The sequence below is a fragment of the Phaethon aethereus genome (assembly GCF_964289735.1).
Source record: "Phaethon aethereus genome assembly, chromosome: 8".
NCBI lineage: Eukaryota > Metazoa > Chordata > Aves > Phaethontiformes > Phaethontidae > Phaethon > Phaethon aethereus.
Genome location: NC_138584.1, coordinates 33,760,018 through 33,781,029, shown reverse-complemented (window position 1 = coordinate 33,781,029; position 21,012 = coordinate 33,760,018). Strand labels below are relative to the sequence as shown.

At 58.3% G+C, this 21,012-nt stretch overlaps 1 protein-coding gene across 1 annotated transcript in view; it reads right to left on the bottom strand.

The window, feature by feature from the left end:
* SGIP1 (SH3GL interacting endocytic adaptor 1) overlaps positions 1 to 21,012 on the bottom strand; it is a gene marked incomplete at both ends in the record, with an annotated part of 52,533 nt that overhangs the window by 10,384 nt on the left and 21,137 nt on the right. Inside the window, 14 exons of the mRNA XM_082003090.1 lie at positions 1,973 to 2,099; positions 2,951 to 3,072; positions 6,180 to 6,635; positions 8,614 to 8,688; positions 9,708 to 9,800; positions 11,073 to 11,158; positions 12,156 to 12,207; positions 12,851 to 12,875; positions 13,678 to 13,689; positions 16,773 to 16,948; positions 17,541 to 17,595; positions 18,112 to 18,168; positions 19,308 to 19,385; positions 20,862 to 20,886. Coding sequence (XP_081859216.1) covers positions 1,973 to 2,099; positions 2,951 to 3,072; positions 6,180 to 6,635; positions 8,614 to 8,688; positions 9,708 to 9,800; positions 11,073 to 11,158; positions 12,156 to 12,207; positions 12,851 to 12,875; positions 13,678 to 13,689; positions 16,773 to 16,948; positions 17,541 to 17,595; positions 18,112 to 18,168; positions 19,308 to 19,385; positions 20,862 to 20,886 — 1,439 coding nt within the window. The remainder of the gene's footprint in view (positions 1 to 1,972; positions 2,100 to 2,950; positions 3,073 to 6,179; positions 6,636 to 8,613; positions 8,689 to 9,707; positions 9,801 to 11,072; positions 11,159 to 12,155; positions 12,208 to 12,850; positions 12,876 to 13,677; positions 13,690 to 16,772; positions 16,949 to 17,540; positions 17,596 to 18,111; positions 18,169 to 19,307; positions 19,386 to 20,861; positions 20,887 to 21,012) is intronic.

Genomic DNA, 21,012 nt, shown 5'->3' with positions numbered 1-21,012 from the left:
TCCTGGAGCGGCTCCCGAAGCCCGTGTGCCCCTGCCCGTCCCCTGCCCGCTCTGCGCTGCCTTGCCTTTTCCCGGGCCAAATCCTGGCAACGCAGCGGCCGCCGCTCGGTTTGCACGGAGCTGGAAGTGCAAAGCTGGCAATCTGGGGGTGCTCCTCCTGGCTGCCCCGTTCAGTGTTCCCCTGCCAAGGGGTGACCCAGGAGCCCCAGTTTTGGCTTTCTTTCAAGGAAAGCCCCCGCAGAGGGGGTGGGAGCCGCTGGGGCTAGTGAGCACAGCTTCCCACGCAGCCGTGTCAGCCCCAGCTGCTCAGGGCGGGTAGGTCATGAGAAAACACCGATTGGCAATTTTTGTTCAAAAAAAAATACATGTGTTAGAGGGAAAAAAAAAAAATTTAAAAAGGAGAGCCTAAGGGAGCCATCGCCTGCTCAGCCTGCAGGAGCAGCACGCAGCCCCCATTTCATAGCCACTTCTCCCAGCCTCCTGAAGCCCCCACGACCGTCCCTGTCCTCAGCCTGGCTGCTCCCCTCCACCAAAATCCTGTTGACCACCACGGCCCCGGGCACCCTGCAGCCACCGTGCCCCGCAGGCACCGGCCGAGGCCACCACCAGCCCCGTGGCCGGCGGCTCGCTTCCGAAGCTGCAGGACAGCGGGCACAGACAGGACTGACAGCCGACACACCGGGGATGCTCGGGGCTGGCTGGCCCCTTGCTTGAGATGCATTTTTTTTTCAGCAGCATGCTGTGACGGTGACCAACAGCCGGCGAACAGGTACAAGCACCTACGGCACCTCGAGAGCGAAGCAAACAACAGGATGGAGACGCAGGTGGGAGACTCCAGCGAACCTACGGGGAGGGCTTGGGTGGGCACGCGCGGCCACCGGCACCGCGGGGACGGCAGCCGCCGCACGGCTCATCGTCTTCCGGCCATCAGAGGTGGCGGTGGGGCGGCGATGTTGCCGCTCGCCGCGGCTCGGAAGGTGATAGCTGGTGGGAAACGCTGCAGCCAGGGCCTCGGCTGAGCACACACAAACACCAGCCAGGTTTGTTTTTTTGGAGGGTTGGGGTTTCGGCTCCCTCGGCAGAGCCCATCTGCCAGCCTACGGCAGCCGCGGCCCGCCAAGCTCCTTCCCCGCCGCGCAAACCAGGTGTGCTCATCACAGAAAAACATGGGAGGAAAAGAAAAAAGGGAGGAGGGATGATCCTGGCAGAAGATGGAGCTGCGGGAAGCAAGGGGCGGTGGGGCCGGCAGCCGGGCGGGATGGCAGCGGTGGTGGAGGAGGGCGCACCGGCAGCCGGGACGGAGGGGACGGAGGAGGGAGGCGTGGGGGGGACCCGGCACGTGGAGCCGGGGAGCTGCCAGCCAGACTGGATTTGCTTTTCTTGTCCCAGGCCCCGGGGGGCACCTGGGACGCTTGACAACAGCCGTGTTTTGCAGGACATTCCTCCAAAACTGCCGCGCTTTGTCCTGGGCTAGGATGCGTCAAGCTAACGGTTTGGAAGAGCCTTTTCCAAGACCCCTTTTCCCGCTACCGCTTTAAGGGGAAATGTGATTTTAAGACATTCAAAGAGATTTAATATTAGTTGTCTCCTGGATCTCAAGGTCTGGCTTCCAGCCCCCTCCCCTCCAGGGTACAAGCATCCCCCACAAAAAAAACAAACAAACTTATTTTGACCAAATTTACAGACCATAAGCACATTTTATACTATATTTCACCCGGTGATAACCTCTACCTTCGCCAAACGTTCGTTTTTTCACAACACTTGGAACCGCCGCAAACAGAAATCCTCCCTAGCAGCATCACATTCATGATCCACCCCCCGCCCCCAAATCCGTTTTCGCCTCTAAAAACCTGATGAGAATTAAGGGATGCAAACCCGAAGAACAATCCAGCAAATGAAAAGGTTTCAGGACTCTTTTAAGGACGTTCAGAGGTAGGAAAGGTGAAAGAACAGCAGTGCTGTATGTTTTTACCAACGGTGGGAGTGGTAGCTGCACTCAGGGAATTGGTGGAAGATATGGAGGAAGTACTTTCAGCACGGGCTAAAGGTGCTATCGGAGGAGGGCTGGATGAGTGAATAGGAGGGCTAAAAGGCCTGGACTGTAGAAAAACATAAAATAACAAAAGGTTAAAGAAAATATGCACAGCAACATTCCCATCAAACAAACAGAAGCTTTTGCCTGAAGCCGTACCCCTCTGCACCTCCAGGCCAGCGCCGCCGGGCTAGCGCAAAACCAAACAACTCTAGGTTTTTTTAGCACCGACGGCATTTTAGTCTGGACCTAGAAAAATGGCAGACGACTCCCACCATCTTGCAGGTCTGGGCATCTGAGCTCCCCACCCGCACCGCGCACGGGCGCTCCAGGGGCCGCGGGATGGCTTTAACGCAGCCGGCATCGGCACGGCAGCGGCGCCCGCCACGTGCCGGCTCACCGGGGAGCGGCTCCCTGGGTCCTTACGGATCCTCGGGGGATAATTCCATATCCATAACATCGATGCACAAAATTCTCCATGACTTACCTGAAGCAGCCCGGAGAGGCAGGGCAGAGCCCGGCAGCCCAGCCGGCACAGCGCGGCGGTGGGGAACCCCACCAAGGACTGCCAGACGCCCTTCCCGGGCCGGCCGGCCCCACGCTGCCTCACCCCCGGGTGGCGGGGCACGGCCGGACCCTTCCCACGGGCACGCTCTTCGCACCCATTTTCCGCCTTTGCCGTAACGGCGAACCGCCGCTCGCCCACGCGTGGCCCCACCGGCGAGCAGGCGGTGCCCGCGGCCGCTGTTCCAGGCGCAGTTTGTCTCGGGGAACAATTATCGAAAACTTGAACCAGCCCAGGCAGCGCCCGTGGGTGACTTGCTCTTCGTCGCTCGTTCCGCTCCCCGAACCCGTCCCACCCGCCGGCACACGCACCCCCCGCGCACGCCACGCTCCCGCTCGCAGCCGCGAACGTACCATGTCGGCGACGGCGGGCTTGCCGGGGGGCAGCTTGGGCCGGGAAGGGGGCCGGGGCGGCGGCGGCGGTGGGGTGCCGCAGGCGGCCAGCGGCGTGCCGGGGCGAGCCGGGGACGAGGAACCTGCAAGGAACGGGAGCCGTGAGCGTGGCGCAGGCTGGCCCCCGCAGCCCCCCCAGGCCCCCGCGCGCAGAGCAGAGGCGGCTCCCCCGGGAGCCGGCGCGGGTGCCCGCGCGCGCCCCGGCACAAGCTCCCCTTGGCCGCGAGAAGAGCCTTTGTGGCATTGCTGGCGCCGACGTGTTTTGTGCCGACGCGTTTCGCGCCGACGCGTTTCGCGCCGGGGCTGCCCACCGCGCTGCGCCACGTGCCCGGCCCCCTCGGCCAGCAGCGCTGGGCAAAATCATCGTCGTCGGAGTCTTACGGCTTTACCTGAAAACCAGCGACACGGGTGGGAGAAAAATGACGTGCCGAGAACGAGTTTAACCCCTGCAGCAGCCGGTGCCGACGCCGCAGCTCCCGGGGCTCCGCGAGCTCCTGGGGCCGCGCAGCGGGGTCAGTCCCCGCCGTGGGAAGGAGGGGTCCTGGCGGGAGGGGCAAAGCTTGGTCCGAGCGAAGAAGAGGAAGGGGGGGAGAGCAAGGTCATGGGATTTGATGGGAGCAAAAAGCATTTCCCAGCCCTCTGGAAGAGCGTCAGAGCGCGAGGGTGAACCGGCGGGGTTCACGTGCGCCCCGGCGGCCGCTGCCTCGCCGCCACGGTCGGCTTCTTGCCGTCAGACAACAGACGCTTCAGCGGACACTTAAGAAGATTCCCAGCAGACTGTTTTTCTCCACGCACAGAAACTCCTTGCGGGGTAAGTTCAGCAATAACCGGTGCTGCGTTAAGTTGGTGACTTGCATCGAGCCAAGAGGAGCCGGGGGGGACGCGGACCCCGTTTCGCAGGACGGCTGCGCTGGCGTTCGCGACCAGTCTTCGTGGAGCACGGCCGCCTGCTCCGCTCTGGAGAGCGGCGTGTTCTGCTCACAGCGGCAATAATGTAAGGCGATGTGTTCAGCTTCGTTTTCCCCCGCTTATGAAAGAAGCGGTTTACTAAAGCTTTTTGGGTGATAGCTCAGACTAAGGAAACCCCAAAGCTACATCTGTAGAAATGAGACTCAGGTGTAAACGTCAGATGGCCGAGACAAGAGCTGGGCTTGCTTAAAGGCAGTAAATCCTGTCCATTCATTCGCACCTCTGAAATTCAAGCCATTTTTATTTAGAAGCCTAACTTGGGAACCAAAATCTGAATTTTTCCTCCCTTATCCCAGTAAAAGCCTGACAAAATAGGAATTATTCAGGGGAGGTAACCTAGCAGCACCGAACAAACGTCACAAGACGGAGACTTCGAGGGTGCGTTTGACCGCGGCTCAGGAGCGGCCACCAGCTAGCCACAGCCCTGCCAGACGCCAGCGCTCGTCCCGGGAGCTTTATTCTTCGGCTGTTTCAGGTCCCTGGGAGACCGATGTACCTCTAGATATTTTTCTGCAGCAAGAAACCGTGGCAGCGTGTCGGAAATCGGCACCAAGTCAGGAGCCCGCTGGGACGCCGGTCCCCGGCCCCGCCGCGGTGACACCGCGAGCCCGGGCTGCCGCGGGACGCGAAGGCAGGAGGGCATCCCGGACGGCTCTGCCCCGCGGCATCCCTACGCCGGGCGTCCCCGGGGCCAGCTGTGACAGCAGGGACCTCGGAAAGGTGGGGAGGGCAGGAGTGCCGGATCCTCACCGCACACCCGGACCGGCCGCCGCGGGCTGCGGCTTTCTGAAGAGGTGCGTGACTTTTGCGTGCGCGTTGCAACGCTCTGGCTCCCCGCAGCTTGCTGTCCTGCGTGGGGCTGGGTAAGGTGGAGGCGTCGGCTGGCTGCAAAGCACCCCGAGCAGAGACGGGAGAGAATTCCTGGGGAAGAGACACCGGTCTTCCCAAAGAGGCAGCGCTGCCTGGCCGAGGGGGGTTTCTCCATCCGTCCCCACGTGCGCAGCCACCGGCATGTCCCCGTCCTGCAGACCTGCGCTCACGCAAGGCAGTTGCTCAGTTGGCACCGGGGTGGGGAGCGGTGGAGGAAGACACGTTTCCTGCTGCTGATCTCCCGGAGAAGTCCCGGCCCCGACCAGTGCCGCCGGCAGCTGGACCCCCACCCGCCACCCCCCCCCGCAGCCGCCGCGCCAGGCTGGCACAGAGAAGCCACCACCACTGAAGCGAAGCCACACTCGCAGCGACAGCCACGCGGTGTGGGGGGGGATGCTCCCCACACCCCCCCAGAGGTGGCAAGCCCCCGAAAGCAGATGACACAGCTTTCACGCTCACGGCGGTCGGGCACGGGGCTGGGGAGCTGCGCAGCCACCATCTCCCAGCACCGCCTGCACGGCTCCGCGGGGACAATGCTCTCAAAAATAGTCGTTCGTGGACGCAGGACGGTGGCTGGTGGGGACAAGGATTCGCACAGCGTGGCCGCACCAGTACAATAAGTGCCCTGGGCCTGGGATCGGCCTCAAATAACACCATCAGGTTGCACCTTCTCAGGCAGTCTGGAAGAGCTGGTGCAAGCTGACCTCCGGCGAGCTCGTTTGCCCTAACGGGCATGCAGACATTTATAATTAAGCAGGCGAAGCCAGGCAGCCAGACAAACGTGTTGGGTTCTGCCCTCGTGAGAGGTTCACCCTGGAGGCTGTTTCTCCAGCCCCAGCTGGGCACCCCTGCGCTCGCCGCCAGGAGGGACCACGCACCGTTCCGAGCCGTGCCACCTCGAGGGGCCAGTCCTTCGGTCTCGGCAGCCCAGGGGTGACAGGAGGCAGTGACCTGTCTGTCTGCAACAGGTTTAAACCCCCTGCTTCTGAGGCTTGTTCAGATTATTTGCCCGAAATGTTTCTACCTCTGTTCACTCTGAAGCCTACCGAGGACAGAGCTGCAGCAATAGCAATCCTATGCCAAATCTTGCGGTGGGGAGTTACGTGCGTAGCGGAGGCGGGAAGGGCTGCTCACGGGAGCTTTGGGGGAAGGCTGTCAGAGCCATCTGACCACGAGACACGCAGCAAGGAGCGGGGGAGAGGACACAGGAGGCTGAGGGCAGACGCTGGACGTTGAAGCACAAGATGGCTGGGCGGGAGCGTGGGCACTGGGCACAGGCACAACCAGGCAGGAGGGGACGGCAGATGCGGTCACGGCCACACCGAAGCACACCCAACGCCGCAGGACGTACCACTGGTGCTTCCCGTGCCGCTGCTGGCGCCCGGTCCAGGCGACGAGACCACCGTCCGGTAGGTGGGTGGTGGAGGGGGAGGCGGGGTCGCTCTTTGTCCCAGCCCAAAATCTTTGGGAGAGGCGACCGGCTCCAAGTTATCATCCTTCAGGTGGGGCTGCTCAGAAACCTTCTTGTGAACCTCCTCCAGGTGCAGCGGCGAGGGGAGCGGGCGCGAGGGCTCGGCCGCTGGAGCGTCAGCCGGGCTGCCCGTTGCCACCGGTGGGGACGCCGCTTTTTCCTGGGGTGTCAACTCCGGCGTCACGTTTTCCGGGGATTGATCAGAAAAATTGACCCACTTGTCTTCTGCGTTACCAGCAGCAGACTTGGGGGATAGCACGGGGCCAAAAATGCTGTCCAAGTCATTGATGGACGGAAGTTTGTCACTTTTGAGCTCTGCTGCTGCCTGGTCCCCTCCTGTGGTCAAAGCAGTTTATTTTACACTTAGCATTAACCGAGAGAGCTGCAGTCGTGCTATTCTCTACGGGGCTCTACGTCAGCTACTTTCCAGAGGACACGCTTTAAAAACACGTTTTCTTATAAGCTGCCGGGGAATATAATTCATGTGCAAGGAAGGTTCTACGTCAGGTCACGTGCAATGTGTAATGCACCACACTGGCTTGAAATACATACGCTGTATGAGAGCGAGCATGCACCACGAGCCAAGCGCACCTCCTCCTCCCTCCTTTCATACGCAGGGGTCCCGTGCCCTCCCAAAATTTACAGCTGGCTCCCAGCCTTCGTTGCGGATTGTCGAAACAGCATCGTTGTGTCATTATCATCACTCTGAATTATCAGCAGATCATAAATTTACGCACTCAGAGCGGTAACCTAAAGCTCTCTTGCACATTCCACTATATATAGATACACATACATATAAATATATATATTTAAACATGCTGGCTTGACGCTCACACACTGGTGCTGGGCATGCAGTACAGGAAAGCAGACAGGCTGGATGTATCTCAGTTGCAAGCAGCGGCAGGAAAAAGAAGTTCAGGGCTCTACTCGCTAACCGAGCTACCACACACCAACAGTCGTATCCGACTTCCCGACCAACACGGAGCCAGGATTCATCGGCAAGATGCTACACATCCAGAGGAGGGAGATCCTCCTTCCTTCCTTTCCTGCCTGTTTTCTCGCCCGAGGGCTGGAGCCTGGGGAGCTGGCAGCTCTCTAACGCCAGGAAGGCTGCCCAGAACTCGGGGACTCCGTTTTGGACGGACGGAACGGCGGGACGAGGCGCGGACCCGGGCCGCGTGGCCGCAGCACCAGGCGTAGCGCAGGAGCCCGTGGCCCCCGCCAAAACCACCGTGCCCTCCGGGCTCCTCGTGTCAGCATCCCACCCCTGCTCCTGCGTTTTGGGGAGCCGTCTGGGATGCTACATTTAGGGAATGAAATATAACTTTGCTAAAACTGGGGGCGGGGGAAAACCAACACCTCTGCCAGTTGCTTCACTTGATGCACCGGCTGAAGCGTGCGGCAAGCCAGACCCCCGCACGCCAGCCGTCGCCCGCGGCTGGGCTTCGCGCTTGCTTGTGTCGATGAATCTGCGTAAGCAGGCGGGCACCGCCGGCCTGGCGGCGTGGATCAAGGCACAGACCAAGGCGCGGGAGCGTGAACGAAATATTGATGGACGGAGCGGTGAGCTCAGAGCAGGGGGTTTCTGCGCGGCGAAGTTAACAACGCCCGCGCTGCTCTGCGTGCGCGCGTCCGTACAGCGTCCCCGCCCGAGGGCCAGGGACCGCCCGCCCTCCCCAAAACCTGCAGCTCCAGCAGGCAGCACCCTGCCGGCAACATGAATTATATGCTTATAAGCACCTTATACCCTCTGGCTGCGTCCAACAACGTCTCCCAGTCCCTTCCTTCGGGCTGTCCTTTCCCTCGGGTACCGCCTCATTCCCCCTCCCCTGCCCCTTCGCGCCCCGGCCGCGGGACCGAGCGGGGGCTCTTCCCGCTTCCCTGACAGCAGGAGGAATTTGGGAGGGCAGGACCAGCCCCCCCGACACAGGTAGGTGCCACGTACCGCCTGATTTCGTAGGCGCAGACCGCGCTGTGCCGCGCCAGGCAGCAACGGCGCTGCAGCCGGTCCCAGTTTTGAGCGGGACCGCGAGGGTAGCGTGGCGTCGCGCCCCCGAAAGCGGCCGCCGCCGAAGGCGAGGGGCGGAGAGGGTGCTAATTCACCGGGGTGACCCCGGCTCGGGGGTCAGAGGCGTCTGCACCGCTTCTACGGCATCGCCCCGACTGCAGCGTCCGCTGAAGTGCCGCGAACGCGAAGGAAAGAGGATGCACAAGGGCCAAACCCACGTCCGAAATGCAGCCACGGGGACCCCCCCCCCCCGCCCCGGATCGGTCCGCCGGGGCTGCGCGAGGAGGTGCGGCGCCGAGCTTTTACCTATTGCCACCGTCAGAGGAGAGCCGGTGCGCGGCGGCGTGGCCGGGATGTTTTTCGGTGGGAGCGGCGGAGGCGCTGCAAAAGAGGGGGGGAGGGAAAGACGCCGTTGCAGCGGTTTCGGGAGCACGCACGCCTCCGCTGGGGATGCGCGCAGCAGGCGTGGGATGGTCGCCGGGCAAGCGGGAGCATCCCCACAGCCCAGGAGTTTACGGTGCTGCGCCAAGCGACGAGCAACCACCGGTGGCCCTTTTTCGTTGGGGTTTTTTTTAGTGTTTTTTTTTTTGTTTTGCTTTGTTTTTTGTTTTTTTTTGTTTTTTTTTTGTTTTAAACTTTTTGGGGCTTTTTTATTTTTAAATCTTAGATTGTACTCATGTTTTAAAAACCTGGATTACCATTTTAATTAAAACCTGTAGCCTCCCAGGCACACATCCGCCTCCGCGTCTCTCCCACGCCCAGCCGGCGCGGACACGGGAGGCTGGCACGGCGGGAGGAACGCCGGGGCTGATGGACCCCGCGCTGCTTTATGGGGGCCGTTTTGCAAAGCAGATGTGAACAGCAGCCGAGTCCGAACCTCCCGGAGGAGCCGCCGGGGAGGCCCCGCGGCCGCTCGGGATGCGGCTCGGCACCGTCGAGCGGCCATTCGCACCACGAGCGTCGCGGTCCCCTCGCGAGCTCGTGCCGCGGCCAGCGCTTGCCTTGCCCTTGGCGCGTCAGCCCCTTTCACGCCAACGGCTGGTGAGGGGGGAAGCAGCAGCCTTAACCGCCGGCTCCGCGCGGCCGCGCGCCCCGGCCAGGGACGTTCCGCCAGCTCGCGTGGCGGGGGCACGGCTCCCCGGGGGGATGCGCCGCGCCGCTCCCAGCCTGGGGACCACCCGTCCGTCCCTCGTCACCCCCCATCCCGCCTCCCCCCTAGAGCACTGCAGCTGGAGCCAAGCCGGGGGAAGGAAAAACCCCTCTAACTTGCTCTACGATTAAAGCGTTACGGAATTGCACAGTGCCGGGAGTCTGCGTGAGAAAAATAAAAGACTGGATTTGGTTTCTACGGGCATTAATTTTTAGGTGGGAGGCGGTTGATAACCTGCACGGTCACTTACTTCCAGTTGGAAAGGGTCGCGGTAGCTTTGGGGACTCTACGCTTGCGTTGGCGGGCTGGACCGAACCCCATATCTCAGGCTGATCCAGAGGAGCTGGAAAAAAAAAAAAAATCAAAAAATAAATAAATACACATGCAAGGGCATTGGATAAAACTATTTTCTTACAAGTACCAAAACACGCAGATGAGACACGTTCGTCTGAGGCTCGTAAAGAGAGAAAACTAAACAGTGACAGAAAGCTCTCGGTAATTAAAAGACAGGGTTTTTTTCTGTAATGTTCGATAATTACAAGCTTGCCTGATTTTTAAACGGGACATGCAATTAGTTTGACACTCATGCTGCTTGACAAACAAAACAATGCCATTTATGTATTTGGAGGCTTATTACATTAAGCAAAACATTGCATTAATTGCAAAAATCGTCTGGAATTTTAGGATATGCGGAAAAAACCCCAGGTATTGAAATGAAAAGGTGCAATTATATTCACAGAGGTTGTAGGGGAAAACACCCTCCTCTATAGTTCATTTAAACTTTTTGTGCTGTTTTCCTTCGCTTACGTGTCGGGAACTGCGCACAAACACAGTTTTGATTAGAAAAAATTAATTACAAGGCATAACTAAGCGACAAATGGCAGATAGCCCAGCAGAGCCGGCCGTCTCCGGGGAAAAAAAAATGCTCCAGCAGGTGAACGGAGTTTTTCTTTGGGGAGAACGAGCCTTGCAGGATTGCTGCGCCTCGGGAAAGACTTAAATAAAAAAAAAAAAGAAAAAAGAAAAAATGGGCTTGGAGGGGAGTAAAGCGTCCCTATACTCCTGTCCAGGGGAATGCTGCTTCTGGGGAAAATAAACGACATTACTGAGGTGACACCTTCGCGGGCCCGGGGAGCTGTGAAGCATTGCCAGGCAGCTCCGTCCGCACCCCGCTCCAACCGGATTAGCGCGATGCTGCAACGTTGCCGCGGGGTCGGAACCGAACGGCCGCCGCCGCTACACGCGCGCCGCTTCCCGGTACGTCGGCGGAGCCTGCTGAACAGGCAAAGCCAGTGTTTCATTTGAAAGTCGGTACTTTTACTACTCGTTAGCGGCTCTCTTCCAGGATCTGTCTCAAGACCGCATCATTACCTACCCGACTGCGACGCTCGCTCGGTCGCTGTATAACCCGTATAAAGCCCAACCCCACGCTGCCTGTAACGCAGCTACCCGCCCTTCACGCTCTGCTTTAATTTTGGGTTTCCCCCCTCCAAGAGGAGGGCCGGGGGCCGGTCACCAGGGCCGCCCCGCTCGCGGGCAGAGCCGGGCGCCGCGCGCCGGCCGCGGGGCACGGCACGGCCGGGGGCGACCGCCGCCGGGGCCAGCCCCCACCCACCGTCCAGCTTCTGCTCCTCGAACGCCGACTCCAGCGGGGGCCCGAAGAGCGGTGCCAGCGCAGCGGGGTCCTCCCCGGCTTTCTTGCTGCGGGACGAGACAAGGCAGAGGAAGACCGTCAGGTTCGGGTGGGTAGCGGGACGCCAGGTTTTGAGCAGCAACGCGCGTATTTTCAGGGAGCGTTCGCTTTCCTAAATCACCGTATACGCGCAGCACGCACTCGCCAGCTCTCGCTACGGGTCGGGCTCGAGGCAGCTGCCAGCGGCGCGTGTCCTCACCTCCGTGGGGTACGGATGCTGCGCGTCCGAAACCAGCGGAGCCGCTGCCATCCGGCGCTTCAGCTCTGCCCGCTTTTGTTCGGCCACGCTCTGGGGGGACCCGCCGTCACCGCCTGGGCACCCCCCCCCAGTTCTCATTTACTGTCCCAGAGAGCCCGGAGACCCGACGGACCCCACGCTGCCCACGCCTCTGGCGTCCCGTGGCATGGAGCGTTTACTCAGCTTATTTAAACACTAAACACAAAGCGTCTCGCGAGGTGTAAAAGGTGTAAAAGGTGTAAAAGGTGTAAAAGGTGTAAAAGGTGTAAAAGGTGTAAAAGGTGTAAAAGGTGTAAAAGGTGTAAAAGGTGTAAAAGGTGTAAAAGGTGTAAAAGGTGTAAAAGGTGTAAAAGGTGTAAAAGGTGTAAAAGGTGTAAAAGGTGTAAAAGGTGTAAAAGGTGTAAAAGGTGTAAAAGGTGTAAAAGGTGTAAAAGGTGTAAAAGGTGTAAAAGGTGTAAAAGGTGTAAAAGGTGTAAAAGGTGTAAAAGGGGCATTTCGGCAGCGGTGCCTTCGCTCAGCCAAGCCGGGGCAGCTCGGCAACGTATGTACAGCCCTAAATGCCCAGCGAATTCACTGCGTTACTCCGGGCTTGCCCTACCCAGCTCGACATGAAAAAAAGATCAAATCCTGGAGGTGGAAACAGATGCTTCCCACTGAGCCATGACGCCCATGTGCAATTGCCCACGGAAACGTTTAAACACCGCCTTGGTGCGATGTGTCTGAACGTAGCCGCGCGGGATGACGACGCCGACGGACGCCGTACTGACCTGGCAGGGTCTGGCGTCGGCGTGGAGCGCCGGGGCCGCGCGATCTCCTCACCTGCGGCACAGGAGGGACAGCACGGGGTTAACGCTGTTCCCCGCCCCGGCCCCCCCCCCCGAGCATCACCCCCAGCCCGGAGCCGGTGTGGGCAGGAGGGCTCGCACCCTGCGTGCCACCAGCACAGCACACGTCCCGCCCCACGCCTGCTGCGGAGGTGCTGGCAGGCAAAGGACCGTTGCATTAATTCAGATTTTACCTCTGCAGAGGGCGAGACCAGGGAGCTGCACCATTTCTATAGGGTACCCGAGGACGGATGGGGTTGAGGACGGATGGGGTTGAGGACGGATGGGGTTGAGGACGGATGGGGTTGAGGACGGATGGGGTTGAGGACGGATGGGGTTGAGGACGGATGGGGTTGAGGACAGGTTGGGCTTTGAGCAACCTGGTCTCGGGGAAGGTGTCCCTTGCCCATGGTAGAGGGGTGGAACTAGATGATTTTTAAGGTCCCTTCCAACCCAACCCATTCCATGATTCTACGATGTCCCATATGGCCTTCCTCGAAGAAGATATCTGGGTGCGATAATTTCTGCCAGGACCACTTCAACGCAAACGTAGCCCCCCCCTTTCCCCTCCCCAGATACCACCACCACCACGTTGCCAGCACCAATTACTGCTCCTGAAGGCTGCAGAACATACTTACTGGATAAATTCCTTTTAATCGTCCCCTGGAATTAGAAACACAGGAGGTGAGCGGGATGCACAGGGACATGGCGGCACGGCAACTGTCACCCGAGGAAACGCGGCTGAAATACGCCCGGCTGCGCACGTGCCTTGTGAAATCCCGTTTACTCCCAGCCTACGGGGAGCAGAAAAACCCCACCACAGGGATTTTGAGCCACGGAAAGCCGTCGCCTGGCCGTGCCGCCCTCACCGCGTCCTGACTGCGAGTGGCTCGCGGGGGTGGCTGGCACCCGCACCCCCTGAAAAGTGGCGTAGGACCAAAATCCTCGCGTCTGGCGGGCCGCAAACCGATCTAAGCCAAATAATGTCTTTTCAGCGACCTAGATCCTCGCTCTCGCCGCAAAACGCACACGTGCCCGCGCTCAGCGACGGCCGGCACCCACCCACCCCCCTGCCCCGAGCGCGGGGGCTGCGTGGCAGAGCGGGGAGCGGGAGCCCCGCCGGAGGGGGACGGGCGGCGGGGATACCCCGGGGCCACGCGCGCTGCCGGTCTGCCAAGGGCAGGCTCTCCGGGGTGTGAAAGCCAGAGAGTTTTTACAAGGATGTAAACAAGGCGTTGTTTTGGCGAGGATGCAGGTCGGACCGCGGCGGGCACCCGTCACCGGGGACCCCACCAGGGTCACATGGGTCCCACCGTCACCTGGGGTCACACAACGGGGCGGCTGGCGGCACCGGCACCCCGCTCCGCTTCCCCCGCGCTCGCCACGCAGCCCCGGCACGGCTCAGCCCCGCCGGCACCCCCGTCCCCAGAGCGGCGGGGCAGAGGCGGCAAGCGCGGGCGCTTACCGGGCTGCGCCGCTGCGGTCAGCGAGAAGGAAGAGAGAAGAGACACCTGGTCAGAGAGCAACAGGTCAGCGCCCCAAGCCCCCCCACGCCCGTCGCACCCCGCCATCACGGGCCACGGCGGGTGGGTTTCCTCCTCCGCGCGGCCCCCCGGCCCCGGCATGCGCCGCTGGGAGTGCAACGCCTTGCTCTCGTGGGCTGGGGGGTCACCCCGGCCGTGGGGCACGAGGTGAGGGGAGAGCAGCGCCCAGAGAGACCCCAGAGGGAACCCACACCCCGTGGAACGGGGGAATGTCCTCATTTTGGGCTCGGAAGAGCCTGAAGGCCAGTCCCCTCGGGGAAGCCGTCACCATTGCACACGGCGGCACCAGCGGCCGCCGACCGCTGCGGGGCTTTGCTGCTGTCTCGTACCTTTCGATGTGCAACGGTGTACGTAAAGCGTGCCCAGATAAAACTGTGCCCTTACATACGTCTTGTCCAAAACCACCAGCTTTTTCACCCAACCTGTAACCCCAGACTACGCGCATCCGAAGCGAAGACAGCCTAGCCCTACTTTAAAAGAATTCTCGAAGTTAAATCGAGGGAGAAGGACAATAGTAAACAGCATGCCTTCCAGAATGGGAGGATTTGTTATTGGCATTTTATATCTCAGCTCTAGACATATGCAAAACATGGACCCTGCAAGCAAGAGAACACAAGATTGTGTTAAAAAATTACCAGAGATTAAGAAAACCTCTGTATTTCTTACCGGACTTTTCCTCTGAAAGAATGCAGGCAAATTAAAAAAAAAAAGGAAGTGAGAACATAAGATATTTTCTGTAACGGGATGATACAAAACCAGAAGACGTGTATTATGACCGGCAGCATCACGCGCGCAACCGTTAAACGTGCCGCGAAGCGGAGTCGCGCGCGCGTCCAGCCAGGCTGTCCCTCGTTCAGACACGGGGTCGGCGTCAGAGGGGACGTATCGGAACGAAAACCCGCATCCGAGCCGTCCCGCGCAAAGGCTTCGTTAGCGGCATCCGCTGCGCCGCGAGCGGACCCCGCTAGCTCCGGACAAGGGCCGTTTCCCAAGCCCTTCCATTTCTCGGAAGGGTCCGTACAAAAAGGAACGTCGGGAGCACGATTTTACGCCTCAGCGCTTAAGTTTAAGGCTGTGGCCCATCAGCTTTGCCTGGCCACTGTTTTTCCACCGAGCCGTAGTCAAGGCACCGTCATTTGCACCCCCAAGGGACGGGGGGGGATGGCGCCGGGGGACGGCGCCGGGGGAAGCGGCGTCTCCCCCCCCGCGGCTCCCTCGGGGGGGGCCGGTGCACGGCAGGGACGGGGCACCGGAGCAGGGCTTTGCAGCTGGTTTTGGAGAGGAGACGGGCCCAGGACAAGGGCGGGGACGCGGACAGCAAAGCACGGAACTGCCGTGGGCGCAGAACCCCCTCATCCAGCCCCCGCCCTGCGCACCGGTGCTTTCCCGGACGGTCCTTGCACAACGGCGCAAAACTGTTCAAGTATTTCATCAGTAAGAATAAAAATAATCCGGGAACCCGGGGCTGCTAGAGCTGCGCATAACCCTTCCGTCATTTCTTAGTAGACCTTTATTTACTGCTAGAGACAACATCGCTTTGCATTTTTTGGCTAGATTCTCCGAAATCCCTACACGGCAGGCTGCAGCACGGAATTGCCGGGCAGCCGCCGCCCACCTCCGCCGCGGCCGTGCCAGAGCCGCCAGCGACGCGCCGGGACGGGCGGCTGCCCGGCGGCGCCCGGGGCAGCGAGCGCCGCGGCAGGGCCCGCGGCCGGCCGGGGCTGCGGAAATCAGAGCCGCGAGGGAAGGAGAGCACACCAAACAGAGACCTGGCCCCTTAAATACAGTCTCAGTGCTTTCCCTATCCCATTTTTAAGGTGTTGCACTATTTCCTCTCGCCAGCCAAAATAATGTTGTCTCCTACGTTATACATACACACACACACACGTCCGCACCCAACTGCTGGGGCCATCACTTCACTAACCAAAGTTACCTTGGTGTCGCAATAAGAAATTCTGGTTTGGTTTTTTTTTTCCTCCTATCAAAATTATCCACCTACTTGGCAAATAACTGCCAGCCTCCAAAACACTCCCCCCTTTATTTTGCTGATTTTAGTTGAGGGGGTTTTTGTTGGTTTTTTGGGGGGTGGTTTTTCCCCTCCTGCCCTTTATTTCTTTTTTTCTTTGTGCTTCCCAAAGCAGCCGACTGCAGCATTTCGAACCCTTGAATGCCAACAGCCAGAAACTCCCTGGTCCCCGTGCAAAAAGCATCCAGAAAAGGGACCAAGCATCTGGGGGAAGCAGAGCCGTGCCAGAGAGACTCGGTATTTCTGAGGACAGTGACCTGTCCCAGAACCTTTCATTAAAATCGGCAACGTGTTGGTTTGGAAAGAAGAAATAAACCACAGTAATTTTATTTCCTCTCTGCTTTTGAGTGTGAGATTCATTCACACTTCAGATACGGGGTAATTATAAACCATAGGAAAGATGCTAAAGCCCACTGAAAGGCAAAAATCAAGTCTTTTCACAGCTGAACAGATTGGGATGAGAAGACAGAAATCTTGTCAAGCCTCAGGAAAACCAGAGGGTGATGGTATTTATACCGGGAGGGACTAAGGAGAGACCTTTCTTTCCAGGAACGCCAGATTCACCCCCTGGGTAAGAAATGGCCCTAGAACGTCCCATAGCAGCCGTGTGGAAAACCCCACAGATGCTCTTTTTGCCCCGGAATCAGGGCAAGTCCCCCCTGACTTATGTCCTGAGTGACGACCACATTGAAAAATGAGGAAAAAAGGAGAAAAATAAGGGAATACGCTATTCTGATCTCAGTTGCCCTGTTTTACGAGCAGGAAAGGGAATATTCAAGGCATTTTGAACTGGAAACATCACTGCAACACACCTGAGCGCTACCTGCAGTCACATTACGGCCTCTGTACAGACGAGACCCTATAAATAAGGACGCGAATGCAAACTTAACCGCCGGCACCCGAGGAAGAGCCCCGTGCCCGCCGGGGGCGAGCCCCGCGGGGCATCGCTGCTTTCACAACCGGAGCAAGAGACCGACAACGAGGACTCACCACGGGGGACGGAGAAAGTGCAATGTTGCCTATCGATGCCTTCAGCTCGTCCACCGTCGCCGCGCTCTTCAGGACATCTTTAGCCTGCAAAGGCTTGATCTTAATGTTGAACTTCTTGTGAGCCTCCTCTTCCTCCTCGGATTCGCTCGAGGAGTAGAAGTGCTTTCCTTTGGTAGGTAGAGCACAGTTAAAGAAGGTTTCCTGCCGCTGCAAGGGCAGAGCCTGGGCATTCAATGGCTCCAGCCTCCCCGGAGCGTGGGAAATAGGTGTTCCAGAAATTCCCACGCACGCCCAGGGGCGGGAGCAGCGTGGCAAACCCCCCCACCGCAACTGGTGGGTTTGGTGCCCAAACGGGCAACTGGTGCTGAGGGCGAGAAAGCCGGCCCTGGTTTAGCCCAGCAGTGATTTGCATCAGTGGCTGGGTTTTCTCCCCGTCGGGGCCACCCTGGCCCGTCGCCCGCAGAGAGCCGGCATTTTTTGGTGGCCGCAGAGGAAGGAAGAAATTCTGCTTGCCCGCTGATCCTCCTCCAGCTGCCAGGAGGAGGCTGCAAGCAAAACAAGCAATTAAAAATCACCTTCGGCTCTACTGCCTCAGGTAATTTCCTCTGGGAGCCAATTTTAGCTGTGGAGCAACAGCTCAAAAGGAAAATAAAAGGGGCAAAATAAATAATAATAATAAATCAATAAAAATAGTCCGTGGCCTGCCTGCGAATCCCAGCTCATCTTACAGTTTGTAAGTTGAGAGGCAAAGCCAACAATAAAGGATATAGCCTGGTTCCTCAGGTCGGATGCTGTATCCCTCCTCATCAAGCTCAGGCGAATTCTGAAGAGGGGACAAAAAAAAAAACCAAACCAAACCCTGAAGCATTAGGAATGCTAATTCTGTCCCTGGAGAGCCGGAGCAGCTCCGTTCTCCTGCAGGAATCTGTGTCCGGCGCAGCCCGAGCCCACCGGCAGCCCCTGGGGCTGCAGGGAGCAAAGGGCACCCGTGCTCTGGCACAGCCTTGTGCCACATCGATTTTGGCAACGCTCAATTTTGGCAAAAAAAATAAAAAATAAAAAAAAAATGTTTGCGATGCTCAGTTGCAAGCCAGGGTTTTCTCCGGGCAGCTGCAGCGTCCTGTAGGCCTGGGCAGCGCTCTCCGGAGCCACCCGGTTTCTAGGCAGTTTTAGACAATCTAATCGACACGTGGAAATGAAATACCTATCTGGACATAGCTAACGCCCGGACATCACCCAAAATGGCCACAGCCACCCATAACGCCCAAACGTCAGGACGGGAGCGCAGCGCGGGTCCCCCGCGGGTGCCGGATGGAGGGGCGGCCCCGCGGACACTTACGTATCTGTCCCAGTCGATCTCCGCATAAAACCCATTGGGGGCTCCGTTCGTTTTCTTCTGCAACACATCGGAAAAGAAAAATTCCCACGTTTTAAATTTAGGAAAGAAGACGACAGCCTATCCTACAGGCACGACTGGGGTGCCGCCGGGTATGGCGGCGGGGAGGCGGCCCCCACAGCTGCCTGCGCAGGCACGTCAGCGACACATGACAGCATTCCCGATTCCCTTCCCGTTTCCCGAAGGGAAAATGAGAGCTGAAAGATTTTTTTTTTTTTTTTGGCACATTCCTTAGTTGAACATAGAACATTTCTTAAGGAAGAGAAATGAAATGGCCATTTCTCCGTGTGATGGGGTGTTCCAGCCCCTGGGGAGAGCTGGTGGCAGCGGGGGCTCCCAGTGCCAAAGCGAGCACGGGTCGCACCGCTGTTTTTCGGGAAATGAACACCTCTCCCCAGAACACGCCGAGAGCAGGAGTCGGTTTCTGTCCCCCGGCAGCCAAGCCGCCCGCAGAGCGAGCCGGGCATCCCCAGGCAGCGACGCCGGCTCGCAGCAGCGTGAGGTGCCCGGGCTGACCCGGCGGGGATGCGGCGTCAGCGCGCGTCGCGACAGACCGGCACCACACGCGCAGGTTATTGCTGCTTCGGGCCGAGGCGGGGCTGGTTTGGAAAGGGGCTCAGGGCACCCATCACCTGCGGGACTCTTCGGTGGTCTGCTCTGGGCACCCAAAAAATGCCCAAAGCGCCTGCTGGCCACTGGAGGGAGGCTGGGATCTCAAGTTTGGGCACCTAAATTAGACAAGCCGGTTCCCTGCAGCTGCCAGAGGTAGCACCCCCCACCCCAGCGCCCTCGCCCAGGGTCTGACACGCCGTCCTGGGGCAGCGGCAGCAGCTCGGGGGCTCGATCAGCCACCAGCACCCTCGCCCTCCCCATTTCACCCAGTCCTCATGATGCTGCCCAGGACCACAGCAGCCTCGTTAGCGGCACAAGGGTGAAAAATCAGACCCTGGGTGCAGTTCTGCAGGACTTCTGCTTTTCCCCAGCCCCAGTTCCCCCAGTATTTGACCCCGTTTCTATTCAACTCATGTACATCCACCTGACTGAACCTAATTTTCCTGTATTCTGGATTTCAAAACAAAGGTTACTCACTGTTTTTAACAACCCCCTGGTAGCTGTAAAGCGAGCTCTGTTTTCCTTACCGAATTTTTTTTTCCTCCTTCACGCACACTCTCAGGTTTGCTATTGCAAGGTGGCTCATAGGGATGAGGGCTGGGCGGCTAGAAGGGATTGGGGTTTGGCAGAAAAAGGGTTAAAGTATCTGCTGGCTGGTTGGGGGTTTTTTTCATCTTTTTTTTTAAAAAAAAAAAACCCACAAAAATAAGTTACAAGGAATTAGCAAACAGGCTGCGGAGTTTTGTAAGAAGAGGCGGGCTCAGCTGTGGCTCCCTTAGGGTAAGCGTGGTTTTTATCGGGGGCAGGTAAGGGAGCTCTATTCAGCAGTCAGAGCGTTTGCCTCTTGGCCGCTCCGGCGGCTGCAAACGTTACGGTGAAAACGTGTTGCAAGAGGAAAAGTTAGATTAAACGTCTCCATCCAATTCCCCTGCCTCCAGTACATTCAGTGGCTTCGTTATATGCTCCCACACCCCCAAAAAAAAAAAATTGCATTTCTGCATCCTCCAGCTTGCTGGGGCACCGGAGACCCTGCCCTGCGCCGCGCTGCAGCAGCGAGGCTGCCCGGGAAACCGAGAGTCGGAGCCCGACTGCGAGGGCACCCGCGCTCGCCCGAGGTCCCCGCGCCCACGCCTGCCAAGAAAAGCTGCCCACAGCACTTCTGCCGGTGGAGGGAACGGCTCCGGGCTCCTCCCTGCATTTTATTAATTTATTACTGCTGAATAGAGCCGGGTTAAAGCACTACCTGAGCTGCAGACTCCTTTTTTTTTTTTTTTTTTAAATTTCCTATTTCTTAACAAGTGGCTTACAAGCACAGGGCGAGCCCAAAGCCAAGGATCTTGGGTCAGATGTAGGGAAAAAAAAAGTGATCTCTCTAAAGGATGAATTTGGCACCCCAATTTTTGTATGGCTTTGTAAAAGACAGCCCAGCACCGCTCTCCCTGCCGAGCCTCCCAAGGGTCTCTCACTTTTATTTTAAGATGAGCTTCTAACGTCTGGATTTGCTTAAGAAATAACAACCAGCAGAGTCCCAGTCTGAACCCAAAATACTTATTTGGAAACTTGAAATCAAAGGGCTAAAGGAGACGCGGGCCGACTGCTACCCAGATCTAGCAGGCGTGTTTCCAGCACCGTAAATAAAAGCAGCAATAATTCAAAACCAAGCACCTCCTTATTTTCAGTTTAATATAGAAAATGAAAACAGGTATTGGAAACAGCTATTCTGGCAGTTTTCCCTTGCCCCTTCGTACAGCAAACCTGACCTAAGCCAATTAGCAGGAGTGGAAACGAGGATGCGAAGCCGGGGGTTTTCTCAGGACACCTGGTCCCTCTGCCCACGGCGCTCCTCAGGTCTTTCCGTATTGTTATTTTCTTTATGTTAATTTTGTAGAAAACCTGGCATATGTCATTATTTGACACATGTGACATATTGTATACGTCATTATATGTCAGAGAGCTTCTTACAGAAATTTATTTTCTATATTAAACGGCAGAGAAGGGTCACAAAATGCTGATGGAGGAATTGGCATCTAAGGGGCCGCGGCAGGAGAGGAAAGCGGGAGCGGGGTCCGTGCGATACTTACGATGCCGTCCCTGTCTGGTGACCCTCTGCAAAGAACAGAAAGAAAGGCAACTGCGTTAGCTCCCGAACCGCACCCGATTCGCTTGTGGAAGCGGTTTTTCTTCACGAATCCGCCGCAGCGACGGCTTCGATTATTAAACTGTCAGCAAATC